General features: G+C 43.4%; 1 protein-coding gene and 1 long non-coding RNA gene across 2 annotated transcripts; both read left to right on the forward strand.

The window, feature by feature from the left end:
- Window positions 1-97: 97 nt before the first annotated feature.
- CMTM7 (CKLF like MARVEL transmembrane domain containing 7) lies at window positions 98-26,620 on the forward strand. Its single transcript, XM_059846909.1, has 5 exons — window positions 98-341; window positions 19,073-19,246; window positions 21,986-22,084; window positions 23,115-23,196; window positions 23,553-26,620. Exons 1-5 carry the CDS (start codon window positions 180-182, stop codon window positions 23,564-23,566), a joined length of 531 nt encoding a protein of 176 aa, XP_059702892.1. The 5' UTR covers window positions 98-179; the 3' UTR covers window positions 23,567-26,620.
- On the forward strand, window positions 362-3,165 carry LOC132327593 (uncharacterized). The gene is made up of 2 exons (XR_009486558.1): window positions 362-2,141; window positions 2,645-3,165. It is a non-coding gene; the product is annotated as an uncharacterized LOC132327593 (long non-coding RNA).
- Window positions 26,621-27,715: the final 1,095 nt, after the last annotated feature.

Consider the following 27,715-nt stretch of genomic DNA (forward strand, 5'->3'; position numbering starts at 1 on the left):
CCCCGCCCCGCGGCCCGGGCGGGCGGGGAAGCGCCGCGCTCCGCCCGGCCCCGCCAGCCCCGGGGCGCCGCCGCCCGCTCCGCCCCGCCCCATTCCGTCCCATCCCATCCCATCCCGCCCCGTCCCGTCCCATCCCGTCCCGTTCCCCGTGCCGGGCCGAGGGGATCGCGGACGCAGCCATGTCGCACGGGGCGCGAGTGATCCGCACCGGGGTCAGCAGCGCGGCGCCCGCGGCCCCGCCGCCCGTCACCGTCGCCTCCTCCTCGGCGGGCTCGGACGCGGAGCTCATGGACGGCGGCTATTTCCGCTCCTGCGCCGGCATGCTGAAGGTGGCCCAGATGGTAAGGGGCGAGCGGGGTGGGGGCCGCCGCCAGGGCTCCTCTGGGGCCCTCGCAGCCCGCGGGAATCGCGCCCATCCCGGCCGGACGGCTCCCGGAGAGCCCGTCGGGCAGCGCCGGGGCCGCGGCTCCTCGCGGGTTTGGCCCCTCAGCTCTCGCAGCTCCCAGTAGGACGAAAAACCCACGTTCCTCTGGCAGAGCGTCTGTCGGAAGATGCCTTTGCCTCTTCCTAGTGCAACAATGAGCTATGCTGACCCCTCGGACGTGTACGAGCCCAAAGTAGTAGCAGTGTTAACTTTTTACCATTATCAGCGATAGCGCCGTGATGCGAGGGGACATCGTGCAATGCAGCACCTCATTCCGTAGTGTGGGTAAGCTTTTAGGAGACAGCGGGGCCAAGTGGCAGTGCCCACAGCGATCTGGTAGAGGTGGGCATCACAGCTGAGGCTGCAGCTCCAGCTGGCTCCGTGCCCTGTCTGTCAGAGACCTCCAGCAGTGACCCAGTGGCACGGGGAGGGATGTGGGAGATTTATGGCTGAAATTCAAAAGCAGTCGATGGTGGAACGCTGCCAGGATTTGAGCTGATGCCTTAAGTCAGTGTATGAAATTCAGCTCCATGCAGATGTGGAGAAGATTAACAGATGGATAAGCTCTTTCTCATTTTTATGGCCCATAATTATCTGTGGGGTGATTTGTCAGCTTAATTACAGTAGTGGCAGAGATAATGCCCAGGAAAGAGCGTGAAAGACATCATGTACAGATATCTCCACACGTATGTTTTCATTCTGCAAAAACTTGTGGCTTGACAGAGTTTTATCCTGGAGTTGTTGCCTTCATCTTTTGTAAGCTCCCAATGCCTTCTTTCCTCCTGCCTGTATTTGTCCAGTCATTTTTCAAAAGTTGTGTAGATTATTAGCACCCGGATTGCTAAACTGACATTCAAAGTCAAGACTCATTACATTCTAAGTTACTGAGTACTAATGCCAAATCCTCAGGTTTCTCTTTAAAGGCTGCCCAGTTTCTTCCAGTTTGTTATTAGCTGTCAGCTGCTCTAAGAGATGACCCTCAGTAGCAGGAGATGAAGTTGACCATGAGTGGTCATGCCTGCCTCTACCTGCTGAGCATCTGCCTGCGCTCGTGAGCCCTTGGAGCTGTCCCTCACTATGAATTCTGTGCAGCAGGAACACAAAGAGTTGTAAGAGTTGTCTGCTGCTTTCCTCTGGCTTGGGTTCTTCCCAAACCGCTGAGTGGATCTTTCCTCTCACTGAGGACAATCTTTGCAGGAGACAAGTGAGCATGTGTCTCCATTGCAACTAAACCTGTAGCCCTAAAACAGTAGCCCTGTGCTCTGCTGATAACTTGAAAGTCTATTTGCTTTCACCACTGTGGAAAGAACAGTTCCTTTTATGGACTAGAAATAACTCATCCTCTCTGCCCTCCATGCTGCTCTACAGCTCTGAGGTGTGACTCCTAAAGCTGCCACAGCATGGGTATTGGTGCTGTACTGTCAGTTTCTGGTGTGAGTATTAAGTGCGTGCATTCTTTACATGATTTTCATATTTTCATGTGCTGGATGTAAATCTATCTAATTTTTATGTAATGCTTCACATACTTTGCATAAAGTCATAATTTTATCAATGCCGTTCAATCTAAAATTCATCCATATTTAAGCAAGTGGCTTTCTGTGGTGACTTTAACAGAAATTAAAAAAAATAATCTAAATTACTTTTTCTTTCCACTCTTTCAGCTTCACCTTCTTATATTTTTGTGCTTGCCTGTAAACATCAGTAGGAGTTACCTCAGGTATTCAAGGAACTTTGGGCAAATGGACTTCTTACAATATCACATATCACAATAGTGCCTTCTCAAGTAATTCCGTAAGAAAACTAAGTGTTTGTCCTGTAGCTTGTAGAAATAACAATGATACATTGGTCCTAGATATACTCCTGCACTCAATAAAATGGGGAGAGCTAAATATTTTTGCAATTCTCTTTTATCTCTTCTCAGACAGTATTTATACCCACAGCTCCATTTGTGTGAGCATTCAGTTCTCCTAGTACAAAATGTTGGCAGTAACTTTTTCTGGTAAAGATTTCTTCATGCTAAATCTGTAAGCATTCCTGCACTAGCGTAGGTGTGGCTGGTGGCTGTAGTCTTACTGAGAAGAGAACCCTTATGCTGGCAAAGGGAAAAGGCAAGGTCATTTGGGTTAGATATATGTCACAATAAATTGTGTGCTGGGCCTCTGAGTGGTTGTGGTTGTGAAGAGGAAATGTTACAAGTTTCGTTTTCTCTTTCTTCCTCAGTCCCCTTTACCAAGAAGTAGAGGATGTTATAGAGAGCGGGAAAGAAACATTTCATCATTTACTGTAATGTTGAGGGCTGTTTGCTGTGCTTGCAAGATAAAAAACCCCAACGATTGTATGTGTACGTGAGTGACATTAATCTAATGGCAACAACATGCTATGGAAATCATAGGAAGAAAATAGAAGATAATGTTACAGCTGTTCTCCTGTAAGACAGAAGGACTGAACCTCAGGATTATTGAAGAGATTGTGCAGCCTGAATTGTTGCCAATTTTGGGTGTCACCAGTGCTTCCTCTTGAAATTCTGGGTGCTGTGGTGTCTGGCATAGAATGAAATTAAGAAGAAAAAAGTGTTTCTTGCTTTTAAGCTATGCAAGTTCCTTTACTTTTTTTCGCTGAGAATTTCTTTAACCTTGCAGAATGATTATAGCTTTCAAAAGACAGTGTATTTTATGCATTGACTTCATGGCTTGGGGAATAGTCTGTAAATATGTTGAAAATAAAATGGAGGAGAAAACATAGTTATGCAGACTTGTGTATGCTGTGTGGCAGTAAGACAATTTGAAAGCTGCTTTTCCATATGTGACTGTTACTAACCTTAGTTGGGGCTCTTTTCAAAATCCAGTCTGAACTGACATTCTGATTTTGACAGGAAATTGAAAAGTATTTCAACATCTAACTTGCTCCAGCTTGTTTAACTTGATATTGTTAATACAGATCTTGCTTTTTCTTTCCTTTCCTTCTCTTTTTTTTTTTTTTTTTTTTTTTTTTTTTTTTTTTTTTTTTTTTTTGGTATTTGCTGTTGTGCCAAGACCTCTTAGGGACGTGTGCAGGATCCCGCTGTGGCCACCTTGGTTCTGTAGCAGCAGTGAACTAAGCAAGTGTGTGAGTGGGTGTGTATCAGTGTGCACAATACACTTAGAGCAGAGAAACTGACTTGAATGACTCGAATTTTTGCCAGCTTGCCAAAATTGACACAGGCGGCACTCTCCAGCATTCTGCATGAGCTGTGCTGGTTTGGTTGAGGCACATTTGCTTTGTGTTTGTGCTACTGCTGGCTTGTTTTATTGTAAGCCTTTGTAGGAACCTCTGTTGCTTAGCTTGGCAAGTTCTCAGTAGGTGGGTTCTTGGGAGTTTTTTGAGGCATCCTGTGCCATTAGGGTCAGTGGTATGAATGTGCATTTGTATTGTCACCAGGGTGGCTCGAGTGCCAGTGTTGATAGAGTGTAACAAGTCTGGTTCCACCGAATTTGCCCTGGAGCTCTCATGTGCTTTTTATATTTTTACAGCTGAAGTCTGGAGGATGCCACTGACGCTGTACTGGACGAGGTCCAGTGGTTTCAGCACAGCCCATGTTAGACAGGGGAGCCTGTGTAGGTGTCCCCCTCTCTTAGGCACTCGGTAGGAGTGATTGTGTCACCTGTGCAAAGTGTCTGCTGCAGAGCTTTGCAGGGGTGTGACCATACAGACTGAAGAGAGAAAAGAAGAGCTGAGAGCTCACATGTAGGAGAGCCATCATGGCACAGCACATGCTTGTGTAGGTCTTTCAGGCTTCTCAAACTGTAGTTGGACCACTCCTTTTCCCTGAGAGGTGCAGAGCGACCCGTGGCCGCCTTTGCCTCTCTTTCAGCTCCCCAAGGTTGGGCCAAGCTAACTCTGCTCACAGTTCAGACTGGAGGCCATTGTTCCCATAATGACACCACTGTTGCTGTTACAGCTCTGTCAGAGTAAGGAGAGCCTCAAAACACAGGCTGCTTTAAGCTAAATCCAGTGCTGATTCTGTCAGCTCAATATGAGCCATCAGTTTCACAAGACAGAAAACACAAAAATCAAAATTACCTTCTCAAGGCTGAAGAAAAGATTTACAAGCAATTGTAATGTGAAAAAAGGATAAACTCAATAAAAGCTGACTTAACAATGTCGTTTTAACTTGTTAAAAATGCTGAAGCAATAGCTAAAGCTTTTCTGCAGAGTATCTATTTAATTTCCAAAGTATACCTTGACAAAAGCAATGACATACTTGACAAGTGAATGGCCAGCAAGACAGTCTGTAATTCTGAGCAACTTTGAAGTGTGCTGAAACCTCTCCAGGTTATTTGTATACTAACATATAGTTACATAATAGTATTCAAGAGAATATTCTTTCATCTAACACTGAAGGCTAGAGAATGCTGGTAGTTAGGTTGCTGTAGCCAAGTTCCATTTCTGAATGTGTTTCCAAATTTACTGGAGAGCTATATTCAGAAGAATTTAAAATATGAAAAGCAAGCAAGATCTGTTAGTGCAAGAAAACAATTCCTGATTAAAATCATTGATGCAAGAAAAAGGAATTCACAAAAGCAAGTGCTGCTTGGAATTATTTGAGAGCTACTCAGTCTTTTAACTTGATCTTGAGACTGAAACATCTTTCTGTCCAAGGAGGTGATTGAAGTAAAACATCTAATTCTGTGCAGCAGTGTGTCAGTGACGTGATTTTGCCTTCATTCTATTAAAGCTGTTCAGTCAGAAGAGAGGCATTCTGGTGATATGCAGAGGTGCTGAAATTGTAAACCTGTCTGTGAGTCCTGTATAGATTGTGCTTTCTGGGGGACTGTGGAAAATCACCCCAAAAATGTGCAAGATGAACTACTGGCTAAGCAGTGAGACACATTTTCTGAGGCCAAGTTCAGCGCTGTTGTAGCTGCTCATTGTTTTTGTTGTTCTGCTGGAAACTGCAGTAAAAGGACCTTGTTGGGCATGGTGAACAAAGAGAAAGAAAAAAATTATCTGAGTCTTAGATGGCTCCAAAGTAAGCTGGAGCACTCGAGTAAGGAATGTCCGAGCTTAGTAATTAAGCCCAGTAGGACTGGGAGGTGCTGCTATTTCCCCTCTGAGGACACAAAGCTGGCTGCCTCAGCCAGTGGTGTTTTTAACATGCTGCTGCTCTGGGTGGCCATTCTTTCTCTCCAGGTGTTTGCGTAAGAGCTGGAAGCAAGCACTGTGTTCTCTGCATGTTAACCAGGGAGTGCTTGCTGGGAGGCTGACACACTTTTATTTGATGATGTGAAATTCCACAAGCAACACCATTTTAAGGAATTTTCCCCTTCTGTCTTGTCTCCATGCAGCTGCAGTGACCAGGTTACACAGTACCAGGGAACTAATGGAGCTTTACTTCGGCTCTCTGGTTTTCTTTTTCCATAAGTGTTTTTAGGGAACAGTGCAGCCATAGAGGCTGCTGTGGCCAAGAGCAAGTGTCTGGCATGGAAGGGCAGGAAATACATAAGCTTGAAGAGGTTCCATGTGTTTCAAACCACAAGCTGAGAATGTAGTCCTTTTGCTTTTTCTCTTGGGCAGGGGAAGGTTTTGTACCATTTGTTTTAATTTCTATCTGCCTCTTTCAGGGGAAAAAAAAAAAAAGAAACTTGTAATTTTTCTGATGTCAAAACTGCTCTAGAAGGCTAAAAAATCAACTCCAAGGCATTTATAGTCATTATTAAACACTAGGATATCTCTGCTCTGAATATGTCAGTAAATGTTTTATTTTTTACTTATTAAAAGAGGCTTTCTAAAAGCTCAGAGTTGGAGCCATCTTTCATTGCTTATTTGGTGCATCCATTTGGATTTGTTGCAATACATTCATTAGCAATCTCTGTGCATGTAGAGGTGATTCTTTCTGTAGAGGTAATTGAACAGGGGTCAACAAGTAATGTTTTCTGAAATAACAAAAAAAGGGAAATGAAGCATAGGAATTTACCACATCACCTGAGATGTGTTTAGTATGCCTGAAGGAGCAGAGTGAAGTATTGGCAGTGGCTTCTTAGCACATTTGTTTTATGGGAAGTTAAATTTTAAGGTGGTGTTTAAAAATCTTAGGTGACATGGTGTCTCTGGATAAGATGTGGTGAAAAATGTGGATTCTTACTGCTCTGCAAGTTTCTTTTAAGATGTGCAAGAGCAGTGTGCTTCCTGTCCTGACTTTGTTTGGGTTTGGTGTCCCTTTGAACATCCTCCTCTCCTGCCACAGAGTGACAGAGCCCAGTGGATCCCTTGTTTACAAGCTGGGTCTCCATCTGCTCAGAGCCTGTACATGACAAAGAGCACCTTGCCAAGCATCCTCCACTGGGCTCCAGGACTGCAGGGGCTGGGACAATTTGTTGTGTCTCCCTGGGATCCAGTAGAAGCCATCAGTGAGAGAAGCACACCTGACCCTGAGGCTCTGGTACCTGCTCTGCGTTAGTGGGGCATTGTTCCCCAAAGGCAGACAGTGTTTCCTTCTATGAGTAAGTGTTTCCTCCAGTGCCCTCCCTGGGGAGTCCCTCTGAGGTGCTCACTCAGTCCTGAGTGAGCTGTCCCCTTTGTGCTATTGTCAGATTCTGTGTGCTGTGGCTTTGTCCTCCTATTTTGTGGTCATATGTAAAGTATACAGCAGCCAGAAATTGCTATTTTTCTGTACACAGAGCTCAGACTCTGAAGTTGCTGTGATTTCCCTTCACCCACCTGTAAGCTTCCTCTCCTTTGTGTAACTGAGATTCCTAAAGGGGTCATTGTGGCTCAAACAACTCCCTGGCCTGTGATGATGGTCATTTGATGAATGTAATGGCAAGGACAGATGTGCCTGGCTGGTCAAGGCTAGGTGTCTGCAGCTTTCAAAGCCAAAACAAACCTGGCTGCTGTTCCTGCAACAATAGCAGCAGCTGCAATGCTTAGGGCTTCCTCTTCTGCTCACAGCTTCCCTTAAGGAAAATGGAAGTGTGATGATGACAAAATTGAGAAGCTGCTTCAGGGGGAATTTTCTTATAATATTTTTGGCAGTTTGTTGTTTTGTTTCTGTTTTTTAGGAGTACCACCAATGAGTTCAAGACACAAGTGCTGACAGCTGGGCAAAAAGTATGCTGTTAACGTGAGATGACCATCAGCAGCTGCAGAGCTGCAGACTGACTTGGCCTATTTTCCTTGAGTGTGTAATCATGCTCTGCAAGAGCTCTTTTCTTTGTTTGGGAAAAGCACAGTCCCCACTTGCTGCTTCTCACCTGCTGGCTTGTTGAGCCTTTTGGCAATTGCTTGAGTATCCAACTTCCTAGCAGACACAGGAGCGCTGTCCCCGCCTGTTGGAGAGGCCTGTCAGTCTCCAGGAGCTCACTGAAAGCTGCCAGCTGCAGCAGTGCCACAGGGGAATCTCATCAATTCTCATTTTTCCCCCTCTTTCATTGCCCTTCACTGCTCTGGCACCTTGCTAAGCATCGAGTATTCACACTGAGAGAAGATTGTTCTGTGGTGTGCACAGACCCGCCCTGATCCGGCAGCCAGGCTGTGATGATGCCAGTTCATCTGGGCATTGTCTTGATGTTTTCAGGTACTCTCTCCTGTGTTTTCCCGATGAAAATCATGATATGCCAGCACAGCTAACAACGTGGACTTGGTGATGTAAATGAGTCCTCCTCTTATTCAAGGAGACCTCGCTCAAGGCTCTGTTTCCATGGCTTAGCAAAGCCCCTGCTGGAGATGATAGATAACAACTTTGTGACTGCTGTCTGTGCTGTCTGTGACTGCCAGATGTCAGTGTGGTGATCTCTGAGGCAGGGAGAGAGATGGCAGGTGTCAACTGAAGATCTGAATCAGTCAAGCACTAAATGCCTCAGACGGTGAGAAGGGGCTGTGTTGTGAGCAGCATCTCTAAGGGGGAGTGATGAGCAGATTGCTGGCTGAGGGTTGGCAGGCAGAGGCATGAGACATCACTGAGCCCTTCACATGGTATCCCTTGATCTCAGCAACAACTTCCAGCCAGATGAGATTGCTGTTTGTTTTTTCATGCATCTAATTTGATAGCTTAACTAGAATGTTGCCCTGGGGTACTGGGTTTTGTGCTGTATGTTCCTATCTTAGTTTTAACTGGCTCTGTGCTGCTAGATACGTGTTGGATGTCCAGGAACGTGCTGGAAACTTTGCTGCCTGTAAATATACACAATGTACCCTGGGCTTCTAGCAGCCAGGCTTGGTTGGCCAGCCAACGTGGGCTCCTTCTGTGTAGGTGGTATTGCCATGCACAATTGGTGGATCCATTTTTAGACAGCCATGGAATTTATCTACAAGAGCTTTATAGCTCACAAGTATGGAATGAGCTCTTTCTATATTGTACCTCACTGGCAATATGGGACTTCACTTTGGGGCTTTTTAATGGGCAAGCAGTACAAACAAGCCCAACAATATATCTGAGAATGGTTCAGAGTGGTGGTCCCAGGGGTGCCTGGTTCCTGCAAGCAGTTTATCTTCCCATCCAGCTAGAAGGAGGTGGCAGGTGAGGTGGGCAGTCTCCTGCAGTCTTCTCCACTTACACAATCCTGCTCACACTGTGGACTGTCTTCTCCTGTCCTTCTGTCTGACTTTCAGGTTTACCAGACGGACAGAATGGCTGACGTGGCTCCCCAGGGGGATCTAGATGTTGGAAGTGCTCGACTGGCAGAAGACAGAAGTATCAATCACAGCTTGTTGTGCAATTTTTGAATCTGGAGAGATTTGGTTATACTAATTCCCCTCATTTTTGGCTGCTATCACCAGATACTCCAGTTTCTCCTAGGGGAGTCTGGAGATTCAAGTCTCTTACAATGTTTTTTACTTCCTATAGTCTTTTGACATGATTTAGAGATTCTCCCTACTATGCAAGATAGATGATCTTCCACAGTGGAGTGAGCCACAGCAGGAGCCACATGCATATATGGTTTTTTGCAGCAATAAGGTTGCCTGCACAGAGAATTAATTCCTTATCAATAAATAAGCAAGTTACAAAGTACAGGGTTCTCCTGGCTTTGTCCACAGCAATATTTCCAGTTATAGCAGGTGGCACTTCTTTGAAAGTTAGAGGGAAAGCAGCTGTGTTTCCCAGAGCTGGAACCTTGCTGGGGCATTTGCTGTATTAAAATTTCTGTTCCTATCCTTTGCAGACATGCTAGCAGTCAGCTGTGCCATTAATAGTGCTTTGCAGTGGATTTTATGTGTTTGGGCAATTGTTTGTGACTTGCATTGTGACACTTGTGCAATGTTACTCAGTTGCTGCAATACTCTGAGGGTCATGTGTGCAGCTTTTTACATAGATTGCATAAACTTACTGATAGTGCTTTCACAGTTGGAATTTTTTAAATTTAAGTTGATTTTTAAACAGATTGGAGAGAAGAAGAAAAAAAAAATTACGAGGTTGTCGTGGATAACAAGCTTTTCTTTTTTTCACTAATTCACTGCCTGATGGGAATTTAGCAAATTGTTTGCCATGTAACTATGAAGTCCTCGGCTTTCAGTAAATAGCATGCAGGATTGTGTGGTGCCTTTCAGTGTGTGCAGGCAGCTGTGGGATTGAGGCAGGGAGCTAGTTCAGCTGGCAGGGGTGGGATTGAAGTCCTGCATGCCCTGTGATCAGACTTAATTGCAGCTTGTCATTACAAAGAATTGCCTTTTTAATCATCATGGCTAACACCCTGCATCAAGAGCTCTTTAATAATGTCCTTCATATGCTGGCTCTGGGATTACCCCACATCCTTTTCCACCACTGAGGCCTGGGCCTGAGCAGATAGATAACTTCTTATTAATAGATAGAGAACACCACTTGCTTGTACTTAGGATTGTCCTCTTATCTGTGTCATAGAGGGTCTGAATAAGATTATTTTTGCCTTTTCTCACCCTCCCACCATTTTTATCTTCAATAAATAGCCTGTGGATGGTGGTGCACAAGAGAAGTGACTTATCAGAGGCCAGGCAGCCTCCTTATTTTAGCAAAGCAGCCAGACAAGAAGGAAATCTGCCCAGACGCAGGGGCTGAGAGATGATTGTGCAACCAAAGACTCACTGCTTCACAGAACCATGCACTTGCAGGCAGCTGATTTCATCTGCTATTAATGAAGTTTCAAATGGACTGTGCCTTTTATCTTCTTTTTCTAGTAGGGGTTTACAGCTCACATTTCCAACGCTGCCCTGGAAGAAGGAAATCTCATTTACAGCAGCAGTCAACATTGCTGCTTAAATTAGCTGAACCAGTCTTGCCTGAGCTGCAGTTGTAACCTTGGTCTGGGCTTTGCTCATCTTTCTGATTTGGGAAGCTGTTAAAAAATTATTTTACTCCTTCCAGAAGTATGTACTTAATAATACGTGGGTGTTGCTTCGCTGTGTTGAGGTGTAACATTTGGAAATGTCCAGCTGTAATCAGTGACATTTCTGCAGGGCACAGTTGTCCTGATTGGCTCTCGTAGGGATGGAAAATTCCAGTTACTATCTTGGCTGGTGTCACAAGCTGGAAACTTTGACTTTTTTTCGTTCAAATACAAAAAGCATTTAGCTCTTACATTTAAAAAAAAATGTAATTCTGTGGTGAAACTGCATGAGTCAGTGCTGTCCCTTGCTCCAAATTTGCAGACACAGTTTCTGTACAATTGCTTGCATGAAAACTTGGGTAAGTTTTAAGATAGTGGAAATCAAACAGGTTTTATCAATTTTATTAATAGGTCCTCCTCCTTTCAGATTCAGGAGGAGGGACATTAAAGCAGTACAAAGGCTCATCAGTCCTCCAGCAAGTACAATGGATGAAAAAGAAAAGCACTTTCAGGTAGTACCAATAGGAAACTGGTGAGCCAGAGCTGCTGCCTACAGTGTTGGTGCAGGTGTAGCACTGTGCTGAATCCTGTCCCCTGACACTTTTCCCCTGAATGGTGCTAATTTTTGGTTAGCTGATTTCAGTAAGTGCCCTGTTGCAAGAGAGTGGGCAGGATAGTTAGGAAACATTAAAAGAGGGGATTGGGGTGCATTGTCATGTATAGAGGGAGATTCAGATGGGAAAGAATGAGAGATACAAAAGGAGAAGAAATACGGAGTGTAATGGAGGAAGAGAAGAGGAAAGGGGAATACGGAGCAGGAAAAAAAAAAGAAAGGAAACACCAGAGACAAAAAGTTTTCTCTTCTTATGGGAGGATATAGTAGAGGGGAAAAGTCAAGGAAAAAATGCTCTGAGAAACATGAGGATGTGGTTATACATTGCATGGCAAAGTAATTAAATTAAAAGATAACACAGAGCTGGGTGGATTATACATGAGAATGTGTATGTCCTGGTATTATGGTAAAACTTTGAGATAAGAGTTATAGTGTTCCTCTGTAACTGGGCACCTTGAGGCAATTTTGCTTCTTATTAATGTTATCTTTCCTCCTGCAGTTAGGTTGGCATTTCACATTTTATTTCCTTATAGAGAAAGAAAATTATTATCCAGAGCCTAAAGTTACATGGTCAGATAGCAGTTTCAGCCTGGCAATTCAGTACATCATCTTGGGATTTATAAAAACCATAGTCCGTGTCTTTCTGCAATGAAGTTTTTTAATATTGCTCTTTGTACTACCACAGCAGCTAGAAATCCAGATAAGGGGTAGGCCACATGCAGTGAGTTAACCCCAGCCAGCAGCCAAACACCCAGCCAGCCTCTCACTCACTGCCCTCCCCTGCAGAGTGGGGAGAAAATAGAAGGAAAGCAAAAAGACCCATGGATCCAGATAATGGAAGTTTTATAAGGAAAGCAAAAGCTGCACACACAAGCAAAGCTGTAAATTCTTCCATTATCTGTTCAAGGCCATGCTGGATAGGTGCTCTAGTTGAAGGTGCCTCTGCCCATGGGAGGAGGCTGGGAATAGATGGTCCATAAGGTCCCTTCCAGCCCAAAACATCCTGTGAGTTTATGATTCTATACATAATGGTTGCTTGGAAAGAGAAATGCCGTTACCTAAAATATTCCCCCTGAAACCTGCTTGTCTTGAGCTTTTATCACTGAACACAACATCATATGGGCTGGAAAATCCCATTGCTCAGCTGGAGCCAGCTGGCACTGCCAATGTCTTGCCCACTTGTGAGCGTGCTTTGGGATGAGGGGAGGGAGAAGCGAGGCAGGAGGCCTTGTTGCTGTGTGAGCCCAGTTCAGCAGGAAGCACTGACAGGTTATCAGCACGTTTTAACCACAGAAGCCCAGCCCCTGTGAAGGCAGCTGGTGGCACACCCACACCAGGACATCACCTCTGTGCACAGCCCCAGTGGGAAAGGGCAGCCGGTGCTCCACTGGCAGAGTGGTGAAAGAGCTGCTGCACAGGGGTGACTGAGAGTGTGCAGTACTGAACAGTCAGGGATGGTCAAGAGGATGAGCAGTGAAGTAGTCCTAGCATTAAAGATCAGAAAACAGTTTATTTGCAATGCCTCGTGCATGGCGTGCTTTCTGAATCACTGCTCACGGTTGGTTTTAAGTAAATAAGTGACAGACAGGAAGTAAATTTTGATTTCCATTTTGCAGTGAGCTAGGATTCTCATTTTTCTTCATCTTGTGTGCTGAGCTAGCAACTCAAAGCAACTCTCAGAAAGTGAACCTTTTCCTCCTCTTGCTTGTTGTGTGGCTTCCTCCTTGGATGATTTTCACACCTGTTTGTCTGTTACATCTGTTGATTGTCCATTTGGGCTTTTTGGAGAGGGGAGCAGGGAGGAAAAGGATATGGGTATTTGGTATGGCTTTGGGGGGTTTCATCTTGTCTGGTTTTGTTTCTTTGCTTGTTGGGGTATTTTTAGTGAGCATCTATTTTCATTCACTCTGTAAAGGAAAACAGTCATCTTGCCCAAGACAGTTATTAGCAGTCCTCAAAATTTTCACCTTTATTTTATATGTCTGAAGTGTTTTGAAGGTGCAAAACTTTAGCGCAGTGCAAGTGAAGTCTTTATTAATCTTCATATTGTGACTGAAGGAGCTGAAGTGGTGAAATACTTGATTTACTGAAGTTCAGAAAGAAACAGGATTACAAAACTGGGGTCAGGATTCAAGAGTCAGTGACTTACAATTTCTCCCTTGTTGTGTCAGTGTTTGCCTGTGGAAATGGGCCTCTCATCCTCTGAACATTAGGCTTTCCTTTAAGAGTAGGTTCTTGTCAGTTTTGGAGATCATGTGGGATTTATGTTTGTGCAGGTAGCTGTGTCTGTGGAAAATTTAGTTCTCCCCAAATGTTATAGAAGAATTAGATATTGGCAATAAAGCCAGAGCTTTATTTATGACATCCATTATAGCAGGACAGTAGAAAAGATCATACAAAGCACTTGCACAGATTGATTCCTGGGTTATAAAATTGTACTGTGGTCAGATAAACTACAGTCATCTACCACATGACCAGAAAATGCTTTGTGGTGCCAGCTGGCTTGTAGAGCAAAACAAGTCCTTTCCTTTGTTACCCCCAGGGCACTAGTGAAGAAAATTGTACGTGTAATCTCTGGGCTGGTGGGCATGCACTCCTGCCTGCCCCTTCCTTGGAGGAAGGAACCACCTTGGAGCAGGGGGTACTCTGTTAAGTTCTTTGAGCTTTCTGGCTTGGCCTGGGCTTTTCCCGCTGTGCCGGTGCGCTCCAGCACCGTGTTGGTGCAGGAGAGCCCAGCCCATCAGTCCTGAGGGGCAGGTAGCTCTTGGCAGTGGTACTGGTGGCCTCTGTGGCCAGTGACAGGGCTGGGAGCCACAGGAGGACCCAGCCAGCAGAGAGGCTGAGGGCTGTGTGGCCGGCTTGCTCTGGGTCTCAGCATCATGCCCAGCCCACTCCCGTGCGGACACCGTGTTTGGAGCCAAGCTTTCTCTGTAACCTGATTGCAGGACTGCAGCCACCCAAGAGTGAGCATGGGGAGTTAGAGGTGGAATTCAAATCATCTGAAATCAGGGGTACAACAGCATCTGGGCCTAGTGCCCAGGGGGTTTTCTTCAGTATGTATTTGCCTTAGGATAATTGGAAGTTGGATCTTCATTCTGTATATAATTTCTTCTTCATATGAAGGCACAATTCCTTTCCTTTCATTAAGAAGGTGTTGAATTTTCCTGCAGTGGAAGATTCATTTCCTTGAAGTCTTGATACGCATTTTCTTTGGTTTTTACTGAGTGTAATAATGACCAGTGGACTCCAGATACTCATTCTTTGTCAGGGACAAGAAGAAACAAGGAGGAAACCAGCTGATCTTTAAAAAGAAGCAGCATTTCCAGCACTTCCAGAGGTATTTTATAGCACAGGGGAGGAGAATGTATCCTTCTTCTCCAGTCTTTCCCTATCTTCTCTAGCCTGAGAGATACAAGAGGAAAGTGTGCCATTCTGAACAGATTGATGTAATATCTATGGGTAGGAAGGAAGATCCAGGAAATTACAGGTTTGTCAGCTTCACCTCAGTCCCCTGGGAGATGTTGAAGAAAATCCTCTTAGAAAGCATTTCCAAACACATGAAGGACAAGAAGGTGATCAGGAGTAGTCAACATGGATTTACAAAGGGGAAATGATGCTTGACCAGCCTTGCTGCTTTTTGTAATGAGGTGACTAGCTTGGTGGACAGGAGAACAGTGATGGATGTGGTTTACCTTGATCTTGGTAAGGTTCTAGCCTCCCATAACATCCTCACAGACAAGCTGACAGGGTATGAATTAAGTGGGCAGTGAGGTGGATTTAAAACTGAACAACCCAGCCCAGAGGTTGTGATCAGTGGTACAGGGTCCAGTTGGAGGCTGGTCACTGGTGGTGTACCTCAGGGGTCTATACTGGGACCAGCACTGTTCTACGTCTTCGTTAATGACCTGGATCAGAGGGTGATGCAGAGTGCACTCCTGGAAAGTTTGTAGGTGATGAAAAACCTGGGAGGAGTGGCTGATGAGCCAGGGGATTGTGCTGCCATAGAGAGAGAGAGATCTTGGCAGGCTGGAGACAGAGGAGTCTCATCAAGTTCCACACACAGAAATGCCAAGTCCTGTATCTGGAGATATTTGGCAGTAAGCCCCTGCACCAGTACAGGCTGGAGGTTGGAAAACAGTTCTCCAGAGAAGACATTGTGATCTTGGGGGACAACATGATGACCATGAGCCAACCATGTGCTTTTGTAGTGATGGTGGCCAACAGCTTCCTGGGCTGCTTTAGGAAGAAAAGCACATCAGGAAAGAAAGAATTGTGTTTCATTTTTTTGGTAGATATGAGTTAATTTCCAATCGGAATGGGGTTTAGGCTTGGGAAGGTATGTCAGTGCCATTCAAGAGGCAGATTGTGAGGATGTGGTTACCTCATCTTCAGCTCCAAGCAGGGCAGAGAATGCAGGTTATGTAAAAGTCTTGCAAGCTCTGTTATGTCTTTGCTGTCTGCTAAGTGCTGACTGCCTTTAGCTCACGATGCCTTGACTGCAAGATAGTTCCTGATCTATACCAGTGTCCCTAAACATGCTTCATGACTAATTTCAAATATCTGGTCCAAAGGAGAGTCAAGAAGTGGGTGTTCATTGAAGCTGATTGACTTCTATGAAACAGAATACTGGAACTTTACTGAAATCCAGAAATCCCTCTTCGGGGTTGATTAATGCATATGGTCTTTATTTTGTTCTCAGAAACCAGAAAGCACCTAAATAATAGTACCTGCAATGTGTCCCTCACCCTTTTTGTAATGCAGGTCTGGAGCCCAGGTGTATATTGTGGAGCACATCAAAATCTTCTCATGAGACTGCCCATCACTTGACCTGTGCTTGTGGTCACACTGGCTTGCTGGCTATGGGTTACATCTGTGTTGCTGTCATGACCTGTGAAGTGCTATATTGAAATGGAGATAGCAGTGCCCTGGATTTATTTATTTATTTATTTTATTTTATTTTGTGCCTCCGGGTTTTATTTTCAGGGTGTATAAACTTGCTCCCCTGAGCACAGATGCATAAAGAACACTCATAACATTTGATCACTTCAGTGCTTTGCCATTCATTTCTCTCTTTGTGCCACCGACTGACTTCTGAGATAGATGTTCAACTGTATCCCAGACAGTTACATATTTATCACTTTATCACTCAGTTCTCTGGAAACCAGAATCCCAGGGGGGAAAAAAGGTACAGTCACATCATCTGGTATATCATGATAAACCAGTATCTGGTGAAGGAACTTCAATATTTGTCAGTTTCAAAGAACAAGTGATATTGTGTGGCTCTCTTACTTGTATTTGTTAGCATTCTTTTAACAGATGAGTTTTAAACTCTGACTGTATCAGTGTGGCAGATGGGGTACAGCTTTATATAAAGTTGTTGAGAGGGTCTCCTTTGCACCTGCCCTGTGAAACAGAATCACATGCCTATGAACAGAGGACACTCTTTAGAAATCTCATGTTGCAAGATTTATGCCAAGAAAGTAAATCTTTGAAAGAAATATCTCTTGCCGTGCAGTGGTTTCTTCCTGTCTGTGTGCTGAGGCACATCTAAATTCAAAGAAGGGAGAATCTTTACTAATTGGATTTGGAGTTGTTTTAGTCATGAAGAACTGTTGAAAATGAAAGCATGTTTGTTCACATCCGTGGTTCTACCCTTTCAGGAGCTGAGCAGATTCTGCATTGGTACCATGTATCTTCTGAGGTGTCGCAGTCCTCAGAAATAAGATGTACTTTTTGTCCTTGGATGACTCACATTCTTCTTTATGCTTCTCAATTTCTTTATACCTTTAACTGAAAAGAAAAATACTGCTGTGCTTCCATGAAATTGAAAGAACTGGGTCTAGCTTAAACTAAGGGGTTTTTCCACTGCTTTTTATTATTTGGGTGGTGGTTGTACTTCAAGAGTCCAGTTCTCCTCCTAATTCTTTGTACACTGCAAAAAAACCTGCTAAAGTTAATTGTTCATGCATGAAATGAGCCAGTGGGCAGATTTAATATTTCTGTGAATTAACATATCCTTCTTTTTTTTTACAGTGTAATTGAACCTGGGAACTGGTTATTGTGTAGACACCTAAATAAGGGAAACTTCTTCTGGCCTTTGGTGGTTAGAGAATGTTGTCCTCATCCCACCTCTATCCAAGAGCAAGGCTCAGTGCTTGTTGTGACTTGTTGTTGAGTCTTCCTATAGAATAAAATTTCATTAAATTTAGTTTTAAATTATGGAAATAATAGCTGAGTCTTGCATCACTTAGAGTGTGCTCCTAGCTTATGGGGTAATTTATCTCCTTCTGATTGTTCAGGTTAAGTTATTTTTATTATTATTTAAGTTGTTATTATTCAGTGGCTAAGTCAGAGATGACTCTGCTTAACTGACATTAAGATTCAGAGAGCAGGGCTCACTTACAGGGCCAATATCAGCTCCTTGGAGTGCCAGAGTAAAAATAATGGACCAGGTCTGAGAACAGCTTAGCCACTTGTGTGGGAAGGAATCCAGAGCACTGACTTTTTCTCTGAAGCCACTGTTTTGAGGTGGTTCACTGTCAAGACATTGATGTGGCTGTTTGGATGGAGTTTGGTGAGGGTGGCAGGTCCTTGTGAAGTTTGTACATGGAGACCTTTTGGTTGCCCCTGTACACGTGTGTATTTAGCCTGTCCACTCAGAACTGAGCAGGTGAAACCTGGCTTACACTTAGGGAGAATTTAAGCTATGTTGTTTGGGCGTTGGCGTTGGGGTTTTTTCTCTTTTAATCTTAAGGAAATTATTCTGATAATGAATGCGGTTGGTTAGGAGTTTGGAAGATGAGTGTGCAGGAAAGGATGGTGCAGTTTTGAAGTGCTGGCTTCCTCAGGTAGTTTTTTAATGTCTAGGAGAAACACTTAAAATGTGAATCATTACAGCTTCTGGCTGACTTTGGATGAACTAAAAATTACAGTGGCTGAAAGCATGCATTGATCGAGTCTGTAATAAAAAAATATTTTAGTATATTTTTGGTAGATTTATTTTGATCACCCAGCTTAGCCAGGCTGGTGGAAGCAGCAAGATTAGTAAAATATACAAGTTGCTTTAGATTAAAGAAAAAAAGGAAATAGCTTTTGTCCTTAGCAAGCCTACAGCTGAAAGAAGTTGTACAGAAATGCTTTATAATTTTATGTGGCAGTGTTAACTTATAAAAGTTTTGGGGGTGAGGTGAATTAAATCAGTTCCTCCAAATGTTTATATTATTACTGATACTGCCTTACAGTCCACTAATACTTCTGCTCTTTAGGTGGCAGAAAATGAAGAGCAAAACTGTTAGCTCAGGTCCCCTGATTGTGCATGTGAGAAATATCACTAAACAAAAGTGAAAGACATGTGTTCATGGACACCTCCATTTTCACAGCTTTCAGTGGACTTCTGAAAGTCTCTGGGCTTCACATGCTTCAGTCGCTGGTGCAACTCCAGGCATCCAGCTCCATTTCTCTATTTGAGACCCCTTCTGTTGTACATAGAGACATCTTCAAGTGGAGTTCTTCAGGTTGACACTGCTGCTTTCCTTCTGGCCACTGCCCCTTTCACCAGGGGATCGCTTCAGCTCATTTATCAGATAATTATAAAAATTTATTATCATGCTTGTTCCTTTGTCCTCCTTTTTGTTGGGACCATCCTATTTACATTAGATATTTGTCTTTTGTTTCTGAGTGCCTTTTTGTTGTGCTTAAAATCATCTCCTCGACCCTCCGAGCGCCAAAGTGAGCGCCTTCAATGTGCCTTTTGTCTTCCAGATCTCGCTGCTGATTGGATTCATCAGTGTCAATAATTCTCCATGGACAGATTACAGTGCCTACAGCTTCTTTCAGATTGTCACCATGTGCGACCTGGTTATGATTCTGTTCTTCTACACCATGCACATTTTCAGAGTCTACAGGAAGCTGACTTGTGTTAGCTGGCCGCTCGCGGTAAGCCTGGGTTCCTCTCCTCTCCTGGGGGTTGATGAGGCTTTCTCAGCCCATTCCCTTGTGCTGTCTCACTCAAGATAGGCTGTCTTTCACTCAGTTCTTTTTTGCCTTGTATGCAAATCCTTTTGTTGCTTGCATTCAGCTCAGCAGATTTTAACTGTAAGATTTTCAGCTGATTTAGATTTGATTCTGCCCTCCTTTACACAGACATAAATCTAGTTTTACTGTATGGAAGGCAATAATTTTATTAAGAGACAATGGAAAGGAAGCAACTGATCATCAAGCCTTCAGCAGATGGGTCCTAGCTCAGGTCATTTATAGCAGCTCAGGGATTGCTAAAGTACCAAATCATAGCATTAGTATTCGTGTACTACATCCTGTCCCAAAATACAGCCTGTGAGTGCTATTTAAATCAAATGTGCCTCTTTTTGGTACGGTTTTAGATAACAGCAAAAAATAGTAGCCTCAGCCTGATTGCCATAGCCTGGCCATTCCTGGGATATCCTGCAGGATGTTCCTGCCTCATTCCCACATTTCCCATACACATCCATCTCTCATATCCTAGCAGAGAACCCACAGGCAGCACCAAAAAAGTGAGACCTGAACTTCCTCAGTAACACTGGCTCAGGTCAGCTAACAGAAGAGTTCTGCGTCCTAGTGTGGGATGGATTTTAACAACCTCTTAGAACATGCCTCCCTTACATATGTTAGTTCCACTGAAGAAGGACCAAAGGAGTGGGGAAAGCCAACTGGAGAGGAATTTTTAAACCCAGGAAGTAGTTGGGTGGTGGTTAATGGAAGCTATGTAAGTAATTTACAGATCTAAGATAACAGTTTGTCCATCCATCCACTTATAACCAGAGAGAAAAATTTTTCTTTTTCTTTTTAGCTGAAGAATATGGTTAAACTTTTTTTTTCAAATGTGTGCCACCACTATCTGTTCCTAAAAGTACTTATTTATCTAGAGATAATACAGATGCAGGGATCAAAATAAAGGAGTAAAATAAGCCTATAAATGACAGTTTTGCAGACCAGCATTTAATGTGTGCATTGCTGTAACAGCACTGTGCTATTTTTGCCTCTGCATGGGCTGCTTCTGGGTTTTTTTTTTTGTTGTGTGTTTAATTATTCCTCAATGTTCCAGAGTTTAAGGCACTGAAGCTTGTGGCTGCTCAGCTTCCGAAAGCTTTATAGGATGTGATGCTTGAGCATTGCTGCTCTGTTACAAAACAAACAACCTCATTTTCAGTCACATTTAAGTATCTTTAGAACAGAAGAGGAAGACGTGAGAGAGTCTGGAAAACTACAGCTAGCATTTGGATGAGTTTCCTGGCAGGATCTTTACATTGCAATCAGGGGTGTGATTTGCAGCCAGTAAAGCTGAAGTGGTTCAAGAGGTTTTTCATTGCTGACACCTTTTAAAGCTTGGAAGTATTTCTCCAGAAGGGCACTCTTCCAGCCCTGCTGGGGACTGGTTCTCCACTTAATGTGGCCTTTGATGACTCTGTTGCAGCTTTGCCCATCCCTTGGATTCCTCTAAAGTAGGTGCCTGTGTACACTGCTTTATTTGATGTCTCCAAGGAGGCAGTGGCATGTCCCATTTGCTGCTGCGTCATGGGCTAGTCAGAGAAGCCTCCTTGTGCATATAATTTATTCTAGCAAGTGCACGGGTTGAGATTTTGATTACCCGAAACAAGTTTACAAATTAGGAAAGTAACTTGTGGTCTCAGAGCCTACTTTGCAGGAAAAATCCTCCTCAGGTCTTTTTAACACCTGAGCAGAGTGAAACTGGTGTGGTAGACTGTTCATCTTCTGGGCTTTCCTTGGGAAAATTTCCTTTTGGGACTACATTCTATCTTCTGGTTTGAGACGGAATCTCTCCTCTCCTCTCCTTTGTATTTGCTTGGCTCATGCTGGCAGTGCAATGCAGATAAAGGAAGCAGATACCCACCTGCCCCACCCCACTATGCACAAGAAACAGCCCATGTTCAGTGTCAAAACACCTGTACTGGTTGTCATAAGCTTTGTGGAGATTCAAAATCTAAATCCACAGACACCCTGTGCTTGTAACAAGGTAAAATTGACTCCTGGACTGATACTTATCATATCAGAGAAGAATTTAAATGTGGTGCCTTGGTCCTCTCTCAGAAAACCCCATGGCATCACGTTTTACTGCAGCTGTGCCTTTTGAGCCTTCCCTCCCTTCCCTATGGTTTCCAGTCTCAGCTGATGTAAGTTTTTTGTAAATGCAGCAGTAGATCCAGTGCTTGCTTCCTAAGATTATCAGAAGTAGGAGCATTTGGTTTCCCACTTTTCCCATTTCATGTAGGCTAGAGAAATATGTCCTTTAGGCTGCTTCCTTCCTCCAGAACCATCTCTTTAGGTAAGGTGCATACTTGATGCACTGAAGTAATGTACTGTGCTGAATTGAAAGGATTGCATCCATACCCAGTAAATAAATCCTATTCCAGTAACATTCGTAGACCCAAACTGTTCTTTTTTGAACAGAAACTGAGGTTTGGTATAAAATCCACTCACAAGGTGAGTTGCTGGGTTTTGGGTTTTGGTTTTTTGCTTTGTTTTGCTTTTTTGCTTTTTTTTTTTCCCTTTTTGACTATGTTTTGTCCTCTGGGTTTGAGGGTTTGAGTCATCTCTGCCAACTTACTTTCTTTCTGAGACATATCAAAATGCTTTGTAGATATGTTTCCCTTCTGATCCATGCTGTGCTTGTCTTTTCAGGAGTTTCTTCATTACTTAATTGGTACAATTCTGCTTCTCATTGGATCGATTGTAGCAGCATCCAAGAGTTACAATATAACTGGACTCGTGGCTGGAGCGGTAAGACTGTGTTTATTAGGCTTGACACTTTTAAAATTGCAATATATATTAAGTAGGCCATTGGAAATCTATCACTTGTACCTCTGTTTTCTTACAGACTTGCCTTAGTTGTGTCTTGGTTGGGTGAACAACCTTCTAGGTCATTTCAGTGAATGTTCTGTAACACAGTGCCAACAAAAATATTTTGTTGTCAGATGCTGGACTCACCACTAAAGTTGGTATTTGTCCTGCCAGAGCATTGAAACCAAAGGCTTCTGCTTTAACTTGCAGGAACTAATGTGTTTAGGTGGAGAATTAAGACAATTAACTTTTGACAAAAGACTGTTGTAGCAGCTGGAAATTACCTAAAGGATTTCATTCCACTTTTCAGCTTTCAACGCTTCCTGCTCCTGAACAGAGCCCTGTTCAAGATAATTTCTCCTGAGCTAAAACCCACTGAGGCTCTGAGCTGACTTCTGGCAGGTGCTCTCTGCTTCTCTTGGCTGGAAGGCTTTACAGAGAGAGGCAGGACTTCCAAGTGTGGGTGACAGTATTTTCACAGCAGCAGGACCTGAAATACAGCTCCTCCAGAATAAAGAATTACTTTCAGAAACTTAGTCCTGACGGTGCAAACAGACCAGGAGACCTACCTGACTTGTTTATTTGGCAGACAGCAGGGAAAGACGTGTTTGAATGGGGCAGTAAAAGAGCAGTAATCAGAGGTGCTAGAAACAGTCGTTTCTTTGTTGCAGAATCCTAGTGAGAAGTTTAGAGCTTGGCATTCCATGCTGCTGTCCAGCTTTTTCTCCCTCCTTGTGCATGACTCTCAGTCTGTCTTTCAGTTTTGACAAGACATAAGCTGCTGTTATACTACAGAAACTTCTGGGCTTTTTAGTCTTTTGTCAGAATGGAGTAAGGAAACCCACTATTTTTTGGGTCTGTTAATCCCATTAAATGTGTAGCTGAATATACAAAAGTGCCCATACATGCATGGAATATGTGTCATCTAATGCTCCATAAGTATTTGTGGTTTGTTTGTTTTCTAATCCAGACTTTCGGGTTCCTGGCTACAATACTTTGTGTTATAAGCATGTGGTCATCCTACAAGGTTTCGTGCATCACACAGTCAACAAGTAAGTATCGTGCTTAGTAACTGCCTGAATGCTTCCCAAAATGAATATTTATATTGTCTGGCACAGGCTGTGTCTACCTGGGAGAATCTATTAATGCCCTGGTTGTTGTGACTCAGAATTACTCAAAAAGCAGTAATTCCAAATTTTCTATCATCACAAATGTTGTCACAGCTACTGACAGCTGTTAAGAAATAACTACAAGAGCAAAATAACTTGCTTCTAGCAAATAGTGAACATAGCAATGCTTTCTTTTCTCCTTTCCCCACCCCTTACCAAAAGGTTTCCAGTGTGTTGCTTAATAAATTGGATTAATTTGTTTGTGGCAACACAAGTGACACTTGTCTTCCTTTTCAAAGATGCATCTGTGTGACTCCATCACCTGTGCAAGACGTCTGCCTTACAAAACAGGATACCAAAGAGGAGTGTCCACTACTGAGGAGAGAGACATGGGTATTTTGTTACTAGCCTGGATAAGCTGGTAGCTTTGGAAGATCTACTTGAATTCCTATGCAAAACAATGTTGTGAACCAAAGTTTTTTTGCTCCCCCCACCCAAAGAAGTTTATAATGGAGAATCTGCTTATTTCAGAGAAAGACAACTTCTAACTCTCAAGCTGGGCTGTGGCATTTCCAGCTATTTGCAATAAGTTTATTTAAAACTCATTTGGACAGTCATTTTGTTCTCCTTTCAGAGGGATGGAAAAATTCCTTCTGATTTCCTCCATATGTTTACACAAGGGAAATCCTGCAAATTCCTACCTGATTCTTAACTTCCAAGGATTATATGTTTAACAAATGAACAGTTACAAACTAATTTGTGCCTGGATAAGCTGATCCAAGCCTTTGTTACCTCTTCCTATCAGAACTGTGGACTTTTTCTAACATCAGCTCAGCCAGCATCAAAAATTATGAACTTCAACTTGAAAACATCATTGCAAGCACTTCCTCCTAACCCCAACAGTACACAATGAAATCAGGGATTTTCTCCATGAATTTTTAGCAAAGATTATTCTTTTAAAATTCCTTTGCCAAATACAGGAAAATATGCACCCAAGAAAATACATTTAATATTTTATGAGGTCTTTTTTCTCCTTTTCTTAGTAAGACCACTTCTTTAGAAAATTTCTATGCATTTGCTATAAATTATTTGCTTTGTAATCTAACAGTGTTTATGGAAAGCCCATTGTGAATGGAGCAATGTGCTTCTTTCTCTCTCTTACATGTGGTATTGTCACTTCCTCTGCCTCAGCTGGAAACTGTGCTCCTGGGGACTCTGCCCAGAGCCTGGACAGACAGAACAGTTCAGGTTTGTCCAACCTGGTATCTTAATGAAAGTCTAAGTAACTTCAGTGCTGAGACAATGCCTTCTTGGCACCTTTGTCTTTTCTTTTGCAATCCATCTCTGGTGAGCTGGGAGTTCTTTGCAGGAAAAAAGGAAGCATGGGCCTCTCTTCCTCTTTGGTGCTTCTCCTATCATGTCTAGCTGTGAAGTAGAACTTGGTTTATTCTGTCAGGATAACTGCATGATGGTGCAGCAGAAGTTGGGGTTATACAGTTTACCAGGGACAGTCTGAAGAAAAAAAGTATTTTCTGGCCTCCTATATATTTTTCTATTTGTCTGAAATTCTGGATCAATAATGCTAAGTAATTTAATGGTTGTCTCAGAAAATTCTTTTTCTGCCTTATGGCAGGTCAACATATAATGCTATTTGTTGCCACCTTTATTTTCTCCCATCCTAACATATATGTATCTTTACTTAGAATTTATAATTATGACAACAGAAAATTGGACAGCTGCTAAAATGTCAAAAATTTTGAATAAGTAAATGAAAATAGATAACTTGAAGAGGTAAGAATCCCCCTCCTTATGGTGCACAGTTTCTGTGATTCTTTTTGCTATTCCTTTTCAAAAGTATCATGTTTAGAGCAACACAGAGCAGGAAACAATTTGAAAGCACAAAATTCTGTTTTTAGTGGATGAAGGTACATACATTTACTCCAAGATAAAGTGCTTCAATATTAATACAGCGGATTATTCAAATAAACCATATAACAGGCAGGTATATTGTTACTAATTTCATATTGACTATTATTTTTCTACAATGTTCAACTTCTGCCCCCTACCTTCAGATGATGTGCTTTATGTTTAGCCAGGAATGAGCCATTTTTTTCTTTTTGACAACCAGAATTGAGCATAGCTCAAAGGCTCTCTGGCTAGAGAGAACAAACATTCTTCTCAGCTGGGAATCCATTGTCAGCAGAGTCAGTGATAGCTCAGCCTTCCTTGTGCTGCCAGCACAGGACCAGTCAAATGGCCTTATGTGACAAGAGCCTTCATTCTGGGCACTTTCAGTGAAAATACCTGCAGAAGGAGGTACTCACACACACACATATGTGTGTGTCTAATTTTTTGCAGCAGGGGTGCTTGATCACCAGTCCTCCTGCCAAGATTGACTTACCAGTTTTTGGAAAGCAGCACTCCGGCTGTAATTTGGACTGATACGACAGATGTTTAAGGATACAACCTCTCCTGCTACCCTAGAAGAAAAAGGCTGTGTTATTTCTCCTTCACCTCCTGAGGTATCAGCTCAGATTGACAGTAGGAACCTTCCCACATTAAGCCCACTTGGCAGTCCTGTGGTGAGCAGTGTCCTGCTGCAGACAGTGTGAATGCAGCTGAGACCTCAGCACCACGGTGGCACTGGGGAGAAGCACCTGCTAAGGACTGGGGCTGGAGCCTGAGCTTGTTCTACAGAAAAGGCTGTTTCCACTTTCTTCTGGAACCATGCCCCCTCTCCTGGCACTATAGTGGCTTTTTTTTTTACTGCCTCTCACATCACTCTTGTCAGTTGTCACCATATGGAGGGGAAAAAAAGTCAAGGGGAAATTCATGCAGTCTAACAACCAAAGAATTTCTGAACTATGTTCTGTGATCATCCAAAGAATATGTTTTGCTGTAAGTGCACGTGCTTATACTGTATCAAGAGATGTGGGTTACCAGTTCCCTTTGGTTTTTGTGCCTACTGACAGGGCTAAAATATTCCTGCAGCTTTGGCTGTTGTGAGAGTGCTGGGTCCAGAGACCCACCAGATGCTCCTAATCAGGATGCTCTCAGGCTGGAAGACTGACATCTCTGCTGCCAAAGTTTCCTTGCTTTCCCCAAATCCTCCTTGTGAAGCATGTCTACCAAGAAAAGCACAGATTTTCTGTTATCACCAGCTCCACCGGGGGTTGTTGAATGACAGCTCCGTCTGGCAGGGAATTCAACACCTCTCTGCTGTACCTCTGCCAGCAAAAGTGTTTTAAGTCTCCTTCAGTGTCAACCTGGTTCTGAAAGCTCCATCTGTCTGCAACTTTGTCAAATATGGGATTCCAGCTGTTTTAGAAATAAACTCTGTTAGCTGTCTGGGTGATGTGGAGAATCAGACTGTTGTCCTGGTCATTTTTTTCCTTCCTCTACCACAGCAGTGGCTTTCTCTCAGGGGAGTATCAGAATACATCCTGTAACTGGAGGAAAATAGGTAAGAGCCACAGAAAAACCTGCTGTTGTGTTTGGATGTGCTCCAACTATCCCACCCAAAAGTTGTCCATCCTCTTCAGCTCCAAGATGAGTGTAGTTTATCCTTTGAGCTAACACAGAGTTTGAGATTCACTTTTTACTGAAAAATTAAAGTGTAAATTTGGTGTTGGGAGAAGAAAATTGGTAGTACAAACTGTTTCATACTGTGAAAAAACCAAAACCTCATGTTTGAGCTCTGGGGACTTGAAATAAACTAGAGAGTGAATGGTGCTTTTGTCAGGTGGAAACTGGGAAAATGAGAACGGGAAATGAAACTTTCAAAAAAGAGGAAGAGTGGCTTTGAAAAGCTTGAGGACCACAGTGCTGGATGAAGACACTGCAGGTTATGTGACCTGCATAACTTGCACACCTTTTCTGTTACTGAGAATTGGTTGCACTGTTTGGAAACAGTTCACTATGTGGGGTTTAAAGGGGGTAGCAGGACACCAGGATAATGATGACTTGTAAGGAAGTGTATGTGTGCTGGTGGGGTGTCGAATGATGCTCCATGGAAGAAGATTAGGAACTTTCTAGGACAAAAAGGAGCAGGAGAGGAGGAAGATCTGGTGCAAACATCCATAGAAAGCTTATGGGGGGGAACTAATGTGAGTGTCTTGTGCACTAACAGAAGTGGTGGCAGATATGAACAGTTTCTGTGCTGGTTATCAAAGGGCAGATCTGCCTGGAGTGACAGAGAAGCCTCTTTACTTGCCTGCACTTTTTACCCCGTGTCTGGGATTTTCCTGTTCTGCTAAAGCTGTGGGGGGATGCATGAGACCTGACCACAGGCTGTGGAACGTGGCAGCAAGTTGCCACGTGCCCTGTTTAACTTACAATTGCTGTGGGCTCCACTGTGCTTAGAGACAGCATGGAGCCACATGGTGCTGCTGAGGCTGTGTGCTGGCCAGGGGCCTTGGCCATCCCTGCAGCTTGGGCAAAGCATGGACCTACTTTTGGACTG

Source organism: Haemorhous mexicanus, chromosome 1 (genome assembly GCF_027477595.1).
Source record: "Haemorhous mexicanus isolate bHaeMex1 chromosome 1, bHaeMex1.pri, whole genome shotgun sequence".
Classification (NCBI taxonomy): Eukaryota; Metazoa; Chordata; class Aves; order Passeriformes; family Fringillidae; genus Haemorhous; species Haemorhous mexicanus.

Bases quoted from the DNA above. Each gene is read 5' to 3' on its own strand.
- CMTM7 (XM_059846909.1), top strand. From the start codon at position 180: ATGTCGCACGGGGCGCGAGTGATCCGCACCGGGGTCAGCAGCGCGGCG. The intron at 342-19,072 runs GTAAGGGGCGAG...TTTGTCTTCCAG, and splicing joins TGCTGAAGGTGGCCCAGATG to ATCTCGCTGCTGATTGGATT. The intron at 19,247-21,985 runs GTAAGCCTGGGT...TTGTCTTTTCAG, and splicing joins GTGTTAGCTGGCCGCTCGCG to GAGTTTCTTCATTACTTAAT.